The sequence below is a fragment of the Trichosurus vulpecula genome, chromosome 9, assembly GCF_011100635.1.
Source record: "Trichosurus vulpecula isolate mTriVul1 chromosome 9, mTriVul1.pri, whole genome shotgun sequence".
NCBI classification, from domain to species: Eukaryota; Metazoa; Chordata; class Mammalia; order Diprotodontia; family Phalangeridae; genus Trichosurus; species Trichosurus vulpecula.
Window position 1 is genome coordinate 204,821,262 of NC_050581.1, and position 13,370 is coordinate 204,834,631.

A 13,370-nucleotide genomic window follows, 5' to 3' on the forward strand; every position below is an offset into this window, starting at 1 on the left:
TCTTGGTTGGTTTCCATCCCATAGCAAATGGAAGCACCCAATGGGGAATAGCTCACAGAGGGTAGAAAGGGTCCCACCAACCGTAGCTAGTGACAAATAACAGCTCCAAGTTCTCTTGGGTGTTGCCTTTGACCCTTCCCTCTTTCTCACCTCCATCTAGTCAGTGACCAAGTCCTGGGCTTAGTCAGAGCTCTTCCCTTCCCCCGCTCTTCTCTGTCCCTCCACTGACCTCCCCATTAGCACCTCTTTATTATTTGCCTGCACTAGGGCATTCGCTGCTTCTCACATACTCCTGAGGTAACCTTCCTTAGGCTAAAACCTTATCACATCATTCTTTTGCTCCAGAATCTCCCAAGGCTCCCTATTAGCCCCTGAGAAAAGTTCCAGCTCCTTTCCCTGTAATTTAAGGCCTCCCACAGTCCCAGCCTAACCTTTCATCCACTCATGCTTAACTTCAACAAAACTGGTTTCTGCCCGCTAGACATCCTTGTCTGTTCCACCTCTGTGGGATGATAAGCAATCTAGCAGTTCAGAAAAGGAGCTGCCTGGCTGGGACAGTCTTTTTGGAGACTTGGAACTTGAAGGGTGGGCTGACTTTGCTCAGGCAGATTAGCAAAGTTGGGGCAGTCAAGATGGGAGGGGGGTCTGAAGCAAAGCACTATGGGGTGTCTGGGTGACAGTGAGTGTGAGTTGGCGAATGCCGAGGGTTTGTCCGAGAAGAGTTTCTGGAAAGATGGTTGGAAGGTGCCATGATGTTCCTCTGAGGATCTGGAGCTTCATGCAGGAGCAGAGAACCAGGGACAGTTTGTAAGAAGAGTGTCTCTAGCAGGGGATCAGAAATGCCAGCCCTGGGAAGAGGCTGAGAGTAGAACTCTAGCTTTGATCATGGTATGTATGGAGAAATGGCCATTGAGTTCACCTGAGTGATGGAGCTCACCTAAGGAGAGAATATGCAGAGAAAAGAGAAGTGGGCCAAGGACAGAGCCTTGGGGGATGCCCACATTTTAGGGGTGAGAGGAAGAGCAGGAGCCAGCCAAAAGGGGCCCTCAGAGGAGGCAGAAACAGGTGTGTGGCATAACAGGAACCAAGGGAACAAGAATATCAGAGACGGAGTGCCCAGTATCCTGTACCACTTTGAGAGTGGTGAAGGGCCACTTGGATGTGGGAATCACCTTGGAGAGAGGCAGCCTTCATCACAGCCATGGGGACCAAAGCCAAATTGCCAGGGACACATGATGAGGATGTGACTGGACTTGATGCCACTTTGGCTGGGCAGCCCGTGTTAGAGACCTCTGTTCTTAGTACAATGGGTCCCTAGGCATGTCCATAGGCTGAGAAGAAGTTGCCAGGCAAGCGAGAGTACCCTTAGATGCATAAGAAGAAGAGAATGGTTGAGGGCCAGAGCTAAGCCCTAGAAATAAGGGAAGCGTCACAGGTACAAGGCAGTCTGTGCCAGCATCAGCTGTTGAGGCCCCCGCTGCCTCTCAGACTAGCTGGAAAGAGGAGAGGACCCATGGGGGATGGATCGAGGGGACTTGGGCACCTGGCAGCTGTGGGCATCAGGGAGATGGGGAAGTTAAAGATGACCCCTAGGTTTGAGGCCAGGCCCTAGGAAGGAAAAAAATAAGCAGCACCATTAGCATAAATGGCCCTGTTGGCTTTGAAACATGTTGAGTTTGAGGGGACAGTGACTGTCTAAGCAGACATGGCCAGCAGCCCAGGAATGGTGGAGCTGGCACCAGGGAGCATCAGTGCTGAACACTTGGCTTTCCTAGTCATCCCTACGGTTTGAGTTAGAGTTAGAGGCCAAAGAGAAGAGTGTGGTGGAAGAACAGCATGCTCAGGCCTGAGCCTTGGGGGATAAAGGCACTGGAGAAGGAAGAAGCCTTGGCCAAGCACATGGCCCAATCCCATCAGAAAGATAGAAGGACCTGGAGAGGAAGTGTCAGGGAGGCTGGATCTGCCCCAGGCAGGGGCGCTGGAGGGGCCAGCCAGACACATACCTGCCAGGCTGTCTTCATCGATTGCCTGAAGATGGTTCTCATTGATTTTAAGTTCCTGTAGTCGAGGGGGCAGTGCAGGAGGGAACCGGACCAGGCTATTTCCATCCAGGTACAGGTGGGTTAACTTCTTCAGGGGCTTAAAAGAAGAAATCTCGAAATTATTTTCTTTTTCAATCACCACATACTTCTAAACATGAATTTTGTTTGATGCTTTAATTAGAAATCGTATCAGCTGCTTCCACAAACATTCAGCAGCTACTGGGAGTGTGGCTCAGTGTCGTTTCCCGAAGGGAAGCAACAGAGAATGGGGCAGCTAGAAAGATAATGGCCAATATGGACAGCGCACTGCAGCCCTTTGCAAATGCTGTCCTCACAGCCACCACAGGAGGCAGGGGCTATGACTATCCCCATTTTACAGATGACGGAACTGAGGCAGGCAGAGTTAGTGACTCGCCCAGGGTCTCACAGCTGGTAAGTGTCTGAGGCTGGATTTGAACTCAGGTCTTCCTGCCTCTTTGCACTCTGGAGCTCCTTCACTGCCAGGGGATGCATTACCCCTTATTTTCAAGAAGCTTACATTGTCCTGGGGGAGATGAAGACAGATTGATGTGTCATTCCACACATGCCTACATGCATGCACACTACAAACAAGGGTGCATGCAAGGATCCTGTACCTGAGGTATGAGAAAATGCCAGGGGTAAGGAAGTTCCTGTACCAGTGCCGTCCCTTCTCTACTACTGATAGTGTCCACAATCTGCCTAGAATGCTTGCCTGTGTCAGGATCAGGACCTGGAGTCAAGGGTGGCTCTATGCATTACCCCATACCCCCTCTGTCATAGATACAGAAGAATGTTAAGGGAATAAAGGCAAGGTGGTCATGGAGGGAGGCCCTGTCTGTTGAGGGCATTGCTGTGCCCCCACAGTCACGTCTTCCCCTCACCTCTCGGCCTTCTGCCTTAGTCCTCTCCCCTCTCCCCAACAGGCTGTCTCGACTTTCTGATACACTTGACATATAGTAGGGACTTAACAGACGTTTCCTCATTCATTGGCCACTGGTGGAAGCCTGAGGCAGGGAAGCCCAAGTAAAAGGAATATCTCAAAGGGGCAGCCTGTCTTTTCTGTGACCATTCTCCTTCCCATAGGCCAGCTCAAAGCTAACAGAAAGTCAGTTCAGACCAGATGAGAAGTGCAAGGGCTGGCGTGATGCTCTTACCTTGAATGCGTTGGGACCGATCCCAGAAGAGGTGATTTTGTTTTTGCGCAGGTCAAGCCTTTCCAAATTCGGTGTTCCATGGAATGCTTTATCGGGGATGCAGCTGATGGAATTCCCTAGGGGAGAATTTTTAAAATGATCTTTCTACATCTAGGGAGTGGGAGTGGGCATTAAGAGGCCCTGGGACCTCCTGCCTGCCACTGTATGTCAGGGGCAGTGCTGGGGGGGTGGGGCCCGGGCTCCCTGACTTGGAGGCCAGCACTCTGGCTTCCTCCTGAGAGAGCAGAGGAGAGATGGTCATGGAAGCTCAGAGGTGAGAAAAGAGACCTTAGTAAGGACCACCTCCTGGCTCCAAAACACAGTGTCCATTGGGGTCCTCATTGGGCCTTGGTCCAGGTCCCTCCAGATTCCCAGCCCACTGCCCACCTTTGGACTGATCTTCAGTGAACAGTTGGGGTTGTGACTCCATGACCCACATCTTTGTCAGATGTTTAACTGTCTTTAAAGGATACATGGGGTGGGGGTGGGGGACAGGTTAATATTTTTTAGTCTAAACATTTTTGTAAATGGAATAATCCTTTGGTGATGTAATCTCCCCTGTTTATCTTTTTTGGTTGTTGAAAGTCTGAAGTTTTACATTAGGGGTTTCCTGTGCTCAAAGAGGAGGAGATAAAAACTGGAGTGTACCTTTCCAGTCTTCTTCCATAGCCTCCGTGCCCCCATCCAAGTACTCTCTAACCCAGTGATACCAGCCTTCTGGATGTTCTTGGCAGATGACACCCCATCTCCCGAATGTCCCTTATTCCTTGAATGCTCTCCCTCCTCATCTCTGCCTCCCCTGGCCTCCTCCGAGTCTCCACTACTCCCCACCACCGAGGCTAAGAATTGGAAATCAATTCGGGGATGGCCGAATAAGTGGTGAGATGTGATTATGATGGAATGTTATGTGCTATAAGAAATGAGGAGCAGGCAGATTTCCAAAAAACCTGGAAAGACTTACATGAACTGATGCAAAGTGAAGTGAGCAGAACCAACATTGTGCACAGTAATGGCAACATTGTAACGATGATCTACTGTGAATGACTTAACTCTTCTCAGCAATAGGATTATCCAAGACAGTCCTAAAGGTCACTAATAATGAAGCACACTATCCGCCTCCAGAGAAAGAAGTGATACTGATTGAAGCAGGCTGTTTTTCACTTTCTTTCTTTCCTTTTTTCCTTTTATTCAAGTCTTCTTGTACAAAATGACTAATATGGAAATGTTTTACATAATTGCATACATATGACCTCTGATCGCTTACTGTCTCAGGGACAGGGGAGGGGAAGGAGCAAGGGAGGGGTAGAATTTGGAACTTAAAACTTTAAATAAAAATATTTTTTAAATGGGTGGGGGGGAAGAAGCCCTTCTTGAGCCTCCTCAGTGCTCTTGCCTTCCTCAGAGACTCTGGTTTTCCCCTGGCTCTGCCCCTTTTGTACATGGTTGTGCGTTGTTTTTCCCTTTTTCCCTCATGAAAGCTCAGAGCTGAGAGAAGAGACCTCAGTAAAGGCTACGTCCTGGCTGTAAGCTCCCTGAGAGCAGTTTTTTGTCTTTCTATGCTAATGATGATTGTGTGGTGATCATGTACTGGGGCACAGGCATGGAGCTTGGAGTTGCTGGCTTCTCAAAGGGCCCACTCTGCTAGCTTCTCCCTGGCCATCACCACATGCATTTTCATCTTGGACCCCTGGGGCAGTTTTGTGGTTGGGATTCTGAATTGGAGAGTAGCACTTGCTTTAAACAAAACCACTTTACAATCAGCTTTAGAGGAAGACTTTCTTTTTTTCTCCCTAAAACTTTGGAAATCCACATGGTTGAGGATCTGCAAGCCTTTTTTTTCAATTAACTACATATTGGGTAACTTTTAATGTTTTCTTCATGAAATTAGTTTAATCTATTTCTTAGATTGCAAATTTTAATCAGTAGTAAAATAGCATTGCTATAATAGGGATGTTTTTACTTTCATAAGACAAAAGAGAATGGCAGAAAAACGTCCCTTACCGATAAGCTCTAAGCTCCTTAACTCTGGGTCTACGATGTTTGGTATTTTGGTAAGCTTGGCATTTATGCAGCTTATCCTGTGGTCCAAGATGGAGCACATGCTGGGCAAAGGATGGATCCGTGCCCTGGGAGCAGGCCCTGGGAAGCAACTGTCTTCCTCCTCCTCCTCCTCTTCCTCCTCCTCCTCCTCAGCCTCCTCTTCACTTTCTTGGTGCGGGCGTGGACGCAGCTCCTTCTGTCCGGCGGTCTTTCTCTCTTCACTCCAGCAGTCCTCTGTTTCGTGAGGTGGCTTTTTGTCCTTTTCTGGCACCGTCTCCTCAGGATGAGTCTGGTGGTGGTGTCTCCCCTCCTTGGTTTTCCTCTTTTGTCCCTTCTCTCCATTCTTTTCCTCAGAGTCATCTTCCTCAGACTCATGTTCCTTCCTGCTCGGCAGCTGACCCATACCCACCCTTGCCTGCGGCGATGCCTTTTGCTGTGGATTCGTGCGTTCACTTTGGGCTAAAGAAACACCAGAAAATTCCGTGCTGTCACCTAGGGAAATCCTATTAAATACTGAATCAGAGACTGGTTAGGAGAATACAGGCAGAGAAGGCGGATGTGAGAAAACATCAGGAAGAGAAGGAGAAATGAATTCAGCAAGAGCGGCAGCAGGAGCCGTTATTCCCTCCAGGCATCCCAAGGCCATTGAAAAACAAACGGGGCCTGGAAATCTGGGTTAGAGAATCTTGCCAATAATAATTGGCCAGTTCTTTAACGTTTTGGGAGAACGTGCCCATTTTTACCCACACCACTGCTACCTGAAGAGGGAGTAATGCGTGATGAATGGAACGTTGAGATCATTTCTCAGTTTCGTTCACTTTCCGGCACTGCCCATGCGCCTCACCAGCGTTTGGATTATACAGATCTGACATCTCTCACCAAGGTCTTTAGCATCCTACCCTTCTGATGGCTTTCCTCGAGGCAGAAAACCTCCCTTAACTGCTACATTGGCCTGACCACACTCAGGCTGTTTCTGAATATGGGCCGCACTCCTAAAAGATATCTTTGAAAAGACAAAAGTGCATAGATGCGCACGTCAAACTAGACCATAGCTGAGTCTTTGTACACGCCAGGTTTGGGGGAGGTGGATGGCGGAATTACTAGGCAAAGGGCAATTCTATCGCTTTTCTAGCCCTAAATATTCCTAATTCCTAACTCATTCAACAGCACAATTTTATGAAGTGCCTACTGTGTGCTGATCACTGTTCTTAGTGCTGGGGAGACGCTCCAGGGGAAGGGCAGTCCACACTCTCAAGGGGACTACACTCGGCACAAGTTAATGCTTCCTTTTAGAAGAAATGCTGTAATGGTCCAGTGTCACTGCTGACCACAATGCTTCTGGACACAAGCGTCCTAGGAGGGTCCTTCTTCTAGGACCCAGAGAGTTCCAGAAGGGCCAGCAGGACCCCAGTAAAAGCCGGCTTCTAGCTATTGCTTCCTCATTCTGTCTTCACTTCTTAGGCCCCTTCTTCCCATCACCCCGTTCTTGCCTCTAACTCCCTCACTTAAGTGAAACCACCTCCTCAGCGTTACCAGTGAACTCCCAGCTGCCGTGTCTACTGGCCTTTCCTCCAGTCTCAGTCTCCTTCACCTCTCTGTAGCTCTTGACCCTTCTGACCCCCTTCTCCTTTCTGGGCTTCCATGATGTGGCTCTCCCTTGTTTCTCATCTTACTTCTCTGACCTGTCCTCCCATAGCGCCTTCTAACTATGGGTGTGCCCTAGCCTCTGCCCTGAGCCTCTTTTCTTCTTCATCCATGCCCCATTGGGGTGGCCTTGTCAGCTTCTGTAGCTTTAATTAACATTTCTTTCCAGATGACTCCAAGACTTATTTATCCAACCTGGATGTCCCTGAGGCTTCTCAAACTCAGCAAGTTCAAAACTGAACCATTCTCTACTCCTGAAATCCAGTCTTCCTCCTCCTAATGTCCCTGCTTCTGTCAGAGGCCCCACCAGCCTGCACAGGGCCATCCTAGATCAGCCGCCAAGGCTCGTCCATTGTACCTCCACAGCACCTCCTGAATCCACCCCCTTCTCTCCACTCACTTAACTGCCTCCACATGCCCGCTTCAGTTCCTCATCACTTACCTGGAGTCCTGCTAACTACATGTGCTAGCCAAGTGCCCCTTCTAATGGGAGAATGGGATCTGGAGCTGGAAAGAATCTTGGGAATCTAGTAGCCCAGCGCCAGCAGCCCCTAACAGGTCTTCCTGCCACTCCTCTCTCCCCTTTCCAAGCCATCATCCAATGAGCCAAGTCGCTATTCCCAAAGAATGCGTCTGACCTTGGCCCTTCGTCTCCTACTCAACAATTCTGGGGGCTCCCTGTCCTGACCCCTTTCTATGGCTGCTTCAGCTACCAAGAGGAGAGAGAAAGAAAAGCCAGCATCAGCCAGAGGAGCCCATCCCCACTCCATCCTTCTCCATGTCTGTGGAGAGCTCCAGAGATGAAGCCACTGCTGTCCCCCTGCCAGGGGCACTGGTGCCTCCCCTCCCCCAGTGCCTATGTCTTATTTTGTATGTACCTGATGCCACATGAGGCCTCTTGCTATACAGAGGAAGCTTCTTGAGAGCAAAGCCTGTCTCCTTAGTGGCTCAGCACCCCACATGCCCATCACAGGTCCTGGCACATAGTAGGCACTTAATAAAATACTTGTTGATTGACTCTGCTCTCCAGGTGGAAGTCAGGAAGGAATGCGGGCTTCTTTCCCTTCATCCCCGACATCCCAACTTCCCCTTACGCCCTATCCAGGTTCGCCCTACCTCAGTCACTTGGGCAGGCAGCCTCACATATTGTTTCTCGGTAACGTTATCAAGACCGCTTTCAGAGTGTTTCAGAAATAGATTCAATTCTGAACACATGGTATATCACTCTCTGTATGCCTTGGGACCCTTACACTTGGAATGTAAGTCCCTGACCCACGAGTGAGCCACAAATCCCAGGAAATTTAAAGCCAAGGTCCCTCGTTCCTGTTTCCTAATTGTAAACTTTCCCATGTGTTTTGGTGGCTGTGTGCTGGGAATGTTTGACCAATTATTTATTATTATGACCAGTTTAACTTAAAATTGAAGCAATTGGAAAGAAATGTATTTTTCCAGTTCTGCTACATTAGGCAGCCCATTTGGCCTCCTTTCCATACCAGCGTCCGAGCAGACGGGACAGCATTTGCCTTCAGGTGTAAAGGTTCGTGGGCACTGCCGAGGTGGACACGTGGCCTCGTCACAGACCACTTTGCCATTGGAACAGAGACAGGTGACACAAGGCTCAGGAGACCACACAGCTGAGTTGTACATCGTTATCCCGCTGAAGAAGCATTGGCCCTTCTTCCCTGGGAGAAAATAGAACAAATGAGCACAGGAGGAAAAGGGTCTAGGGCAGCCTGGAAGCCCTGGCTTGTTGGTGGAGGGGTCACGATCAGACACAGAAAGGACTTGCGGCCCTTCCCCCCACATCTTTGGGGCAAATGAGGCTCCTGTCACCTGCCTCTAACATCCGAGGGAGAAGCAGCTGATGAGCTAGAGACAGGGGAGTGGAGACACTCAGCCAGGAGTGCCAATGCCATCCCAGTTCAGGGGACGCCGCTTAGAAAAGGGCCGTTCTTCACCACTCAGGTTGGGAGAACTGGCCTAAGGAGGTGGGTGGTTACATGGTGTGTTTCTGTTTTGAAATAAGGTCGGTGAACTCAAGCAGAAAAACATTGGATGAATTATTGGGACTATTTAGCATAATATTACTTAATAGTGAAATGCACTGATATTGATGTCATTAGAAAGGTAACCGCCCTTTACCATCAGGCTCCTGGCTCCCTTTAGTTGGCTGACTGTTCACCCTGCTTGACATCCCATCTCTTACTTCGAGGCTTTTGCTCAAGCTGTTCCAGATGCCTGGCATGCTCTCCCTCTTCACCACCGCCCCTTGAATGGAGCTCTTAAACTCTTCCTGACTCCACTAAAGCGTGCTTTTCTGCTAAGTGAACTCCCTCATCATTGCCATGTCCCACCTCTCCGTGGCTTGGGGATCTGTTGCCCAGAGCCCCCGCATTCCTTTTCTCTTTCTGGCTGGGCAGTCTATAATCCATTCTGCTAACAACATGGCTTCTGCTCTACCCTGCATTCAAGGCTCAGTGCAGATCCCTCCTTCTCCAGGAGACCTTTCCTGGGCCCCCTAGTTGCTCCTGTCCTCCTCTGACATGTGTATGCTGGATTGCCTGATGTGTTGTGATTGCCCTCCCGCGCACTGTCCCACACCATTGGAAAGTGAGCTCCCTGAGGCTTTGCCTCTCCTTGGGCTGCCAAAGCTTAGCACAGTCCCTGGGACCTCAGGCTCCCTTAACTAACACAGAAGCTTTCTGCTGTGTTACCCTATCCAGTTCATGAAGTCCATCCCATGGGTTCACACCCTTTCTTACAATGCACTGCCACCTCCCCCTACTGTTCTCGTTAGACACATTCTAGTCATGAGTCTCATTACTCCACATTTCAGGGATATTCTGTTAGCTACCCAGCTCAGGCTTAACTGGCTTCTTTGCTGGGATCTTTAATGCATCTTTCTGGTTGTTGTGGGTCACTGGATGAGTGGACAGATGGACAGGTGGATGACCATTTAGTAAATGCTTACCATGTGCCAAGCACTGGACCACATGCTGGGGCTGCATGGCTATAAAGGCAATAGAATTCCTGCATTCTGAGAGTTCACATTAGGGAAAGGTTTGACCAAAATGACAACAGTATGTTAGAGTCAAGTCACAGTGTGTCTGGCCAGACCAGCATGAACGTGGAATGCTCTACCACAAGTCAGGTACAAATAGTCCATGTGAACATTTGGGGTGGATTCTCTAAATTTGCGTATCTCACATTTCTTTTGAGCTACTACAGTTCTGCTTTGCTCATAGAGCACAGCACTTTTCTCTGATGAGGGCACACCATGCTGCACAGCCCTGTGCCTGTGTCTCCCATGTCACACAGTCACTTCCAAAGTTCTTAAGAGAGACCTTGAGAGTGTCCTCGTAGCGCTTCTTCTGACCACCATGTGAACACTTGCTCACACAACTGAGCTCTCTGTAAAATAGTTTATAGGCAAATGTATATTTGGCATTTGAACAACATGGCCAGCCCATCGGCATTGCACTCTCTGCCGTAGAGTTGGAATGCTTGGCAATTTAGTTCCAGAAAGGACCTTGGTGTCTGGTACCTTATCCTGCCAGGTGATCTTCAAAATCTTCCTAAGACAATTCAAATGGAAGCAATTCAGTTTCCTGGCATAGCACTGGTAGACTGTCCAGGTTTCACCGGCATGCAACAATGAGGTCAGCACAGCAGCTCTGTAGACCTTCAGTCTGGTAGTCAGCCTAATACCTCTTATCTCCCATGCTTTCCTTCTGAGCCTCCCAAACACTGAGCTAACTCTGGCAATGCATGCATCAACCTCATTATTAATGTGTACATCCCTGGAAAGTATACTACCAAGGTAAATGAACTTATCCACAGCATTCAGAACTTCTCCATTTGCTGTAACTGATGGTTCCATGTGTGGATGGTGTGTTGGTGGCTGGTGGAGCACCTGTGTTTTCTTACTGTTAATTGTTAGGCCAAAATTAGCACAAGCGGCAGAGAATTGATCCATACTTTGTTGCATCTTGGCTTCAGAGGCTGCATTGAGTGCACAATCATCAGCAAACAGAAAAATCATGTACCAACACTCCCTCCACTTTGGTCTTGGCTTGTAGCCTTTTCAAGTTAAATAATTTACCATCAATGCAGTAGCTGACCTTCATGACATGTTCATCCTCATTGAAGGCTTCTGACAACATGGCTGAAAACATCATGCTGAAAAGCATGGGAGCGAGCACACAGCCTTGTTTCACTCCACTGGTGACTGGGAAGGCATGAGACCATTATCTAGAACCCAGGCAAGCGTGCCATCATGAAATCGATGTGCAATGGGCCATCAAATTTTGACATAATTTTCCATAAGCCCTCATGACTGACAACATTGAAGGCTTTGGTCAGATCTACACATGTTGGTTACAGACCTCTGTTCTGCTCCTGACATTTCTCCTGGAGTTGTTGGGCAGCAAACACCGTATCGACCATTGCTTGGCGCTTTCTGAAGCCACACTGGCTCTCACGTTGATGACCATCTTCCAGGTGAAGGATCTGCCTGCTGAGGAGGACTCTGGCAAGAATCTCGCCAGCAGTGACTTAAGAGAGAGACCCCCCATGATTGTCACAGGACAATCAGTTTCCCTTTAACTTTATAGAGATGGACAGTGGAAGCATCCTTGAACCCCTGGGGGATAACCTCCTCTTGTCATATAACCCAGAAAATTTCAGTCAGCTTTTGTATGAGCAGTGACCCCCCCCCCCCGCCTCCACCTTGTGAATCTCAGCTGGAATAGAATCAGCACCAGGTGCTTTGCCACACGAAAGCAGCCTAATGGCATTCCAAACCTCTTCTCCAATTGTAACTTCAGCTATGGAGGAACTGACTTCAACCTGAGGTAAACAGTCAGTGGCTTCAGTATTGATTGATGACAGTTTGTTGAGAACACATCTCTCTAGGATAATATCCTTATCACTAATCAGTGTGGCTCCAACAGCACTGAGTAGTGGTCTTTGGCCCATAAATAGCCTTCAGGGCATCTTATTATTACTATCAGCATAAAACTGAATTTCAGCTGACTTCTTACTGAGCCAAGAATCCTACACCTCTCTACGGAGTGTTCCTAAAGTCTGAACACATAGACAAAAATGCATATTTTCAAGAAATGGAATGAATGAAATTTTTAACCACATTTTATTGAATTGGAATATTAACAAATAACATCTTCAATGTGATTTCCATCATTTGTGATGCAAAGGTTGATGCGCTTTGCAAGATTCACGTGAACTCAATGCAGTAACTCAGTGACTCCACATTGTCATCAGTTTTAGCACATTCACTCTTGGAATATGAATATGAAATCATATGATGTTATTTGAAGTCAAAGATGTTATTTGTTAATGTTCCAATTAAATAAAATGTTGAAAATTTCAGTCGTTTCATTTCTTGAAAATATGCATTTTTGCCTATGTGTCCAGACTTCAGGGACACACTGTAAGCTTCGCTTGTACTTTACTTTTGATGGATGGAATTAAATGCTGCTTTCTTAAAGACAGATGAACTGTCCTGCCAGTAAATCCTGTAGAGTTCTCATTTTTCATTTAGCAGCTTCTGTATTTCCCCATCATTTTCATCGAACCAGTCTTGATGTTTGTGAGTGTTCTGACCCAGATGAGCCAATGCAGTGTTATACACTAAATCTCTGAAAGCCACCCACTTCTTTTCTGCTCCACTGTTGCCAACTGTGTGTTGGCTCAACTTTCCCTCCAAGTTAGCAACAAACTATTCCTGCTCAGAGAAGCACTCTAGTCTGTTAACATTAATTCTTCTGATAGCCATATTGCCTTGGGGCCGCAACTTTTGTTGGATGTGAATATTTAGCTTGGAGAGGATCAGTCTGTGATCAATCCAGCACTCTGCACCACACATTGCCTTCGTCACTCTCACATCCTGTCTGTCTCTTCTCCTTACAATCACATAGTCTATTAAATGCCAGTGTTTGCTGCAAGGGTGCATCTACAAAGTCTTACTGCGTTTAGGTAAATGGAAGACAGCTCTGGTGATGAGAAGGTCATGAGATGCACAAGTCTTCAGTAGTGAGTGACCACTGCTGTTGCTGTTTCTGACTCCATTCTTCCCAAGAACTCCCTGCCAAGTCTGGTGGTCTGAGCCCACTCTAGCATTAAAGTCACCCAGAATTATAAGGATGACCTTGGCATCTTCGATATCTAACCACGCTCTAGTGCTCCACAGCACCTGCCTCAGCTGCCTTCATGGCCATTAGAACACATTGTTCTCATCTGCCCATTCTGTCAGGGGAAGTCTTCGCATGCTTGGAGTAGACACCCCCCAACTCACTAATGGGTTTGAGACCCTTCGGTTACCCTCAACCTGTTTTAGCCTGTCTGTCAAAATAATTTACTGGCTTCTTGGAGCCACAGGTGAGAGTCAGGTGGATCAGGTGGACACCAAAGG

At 48.1% G+C, this 13,370-nt stretch overlaps 2 protein-coding genes across 2 annotated transcripts in view; one reads left to right on the forward strand and one right to left on the reverse strand.

The window, feature by feature from the left end:
- Nucleotides 1-13,370, forward strand: part of LOC118832343 (centromere protein P) — a 202,489-nt gene that overhangs the window by 129,038 nt on the left and 60,081 nt on the right. The window lies entirely within an intron of this gene.
- The window catches only part of ECM2 (extracellular matrix protein 2), a 45,175-nt gene that overhangs the window by 17,429 nt on the left and 14,376 nt on the right, over nucleotides 1-13,370 (reverse strand). Inside the window, exons 3-6 of the mRNA XM_036737626.1 lie at nucleotides 8,434-8,622; nucleotides 5,258-5,755; nucleotides 3,218-3,333; nucleotides 2,004-2,139 (exon numbers count right to left, since the gene is read on the reverse strand). Of these exons, the coding sequence (XP_036593521.1) occupies nucleotides 2,004-2,139; nucleotides 3,218-3,333; nucleotides 5,258-5,755; nucleotides 8,434-8,622 (939 nt within the window). The remainder of the gene's footprint in view (nucleotides 1-2,003; nucleotides 2,140-3,217; nucleotides 3,334-5,257; nucleotides 5,756-8,433; nucleotides 8,623-13,370) is intronic.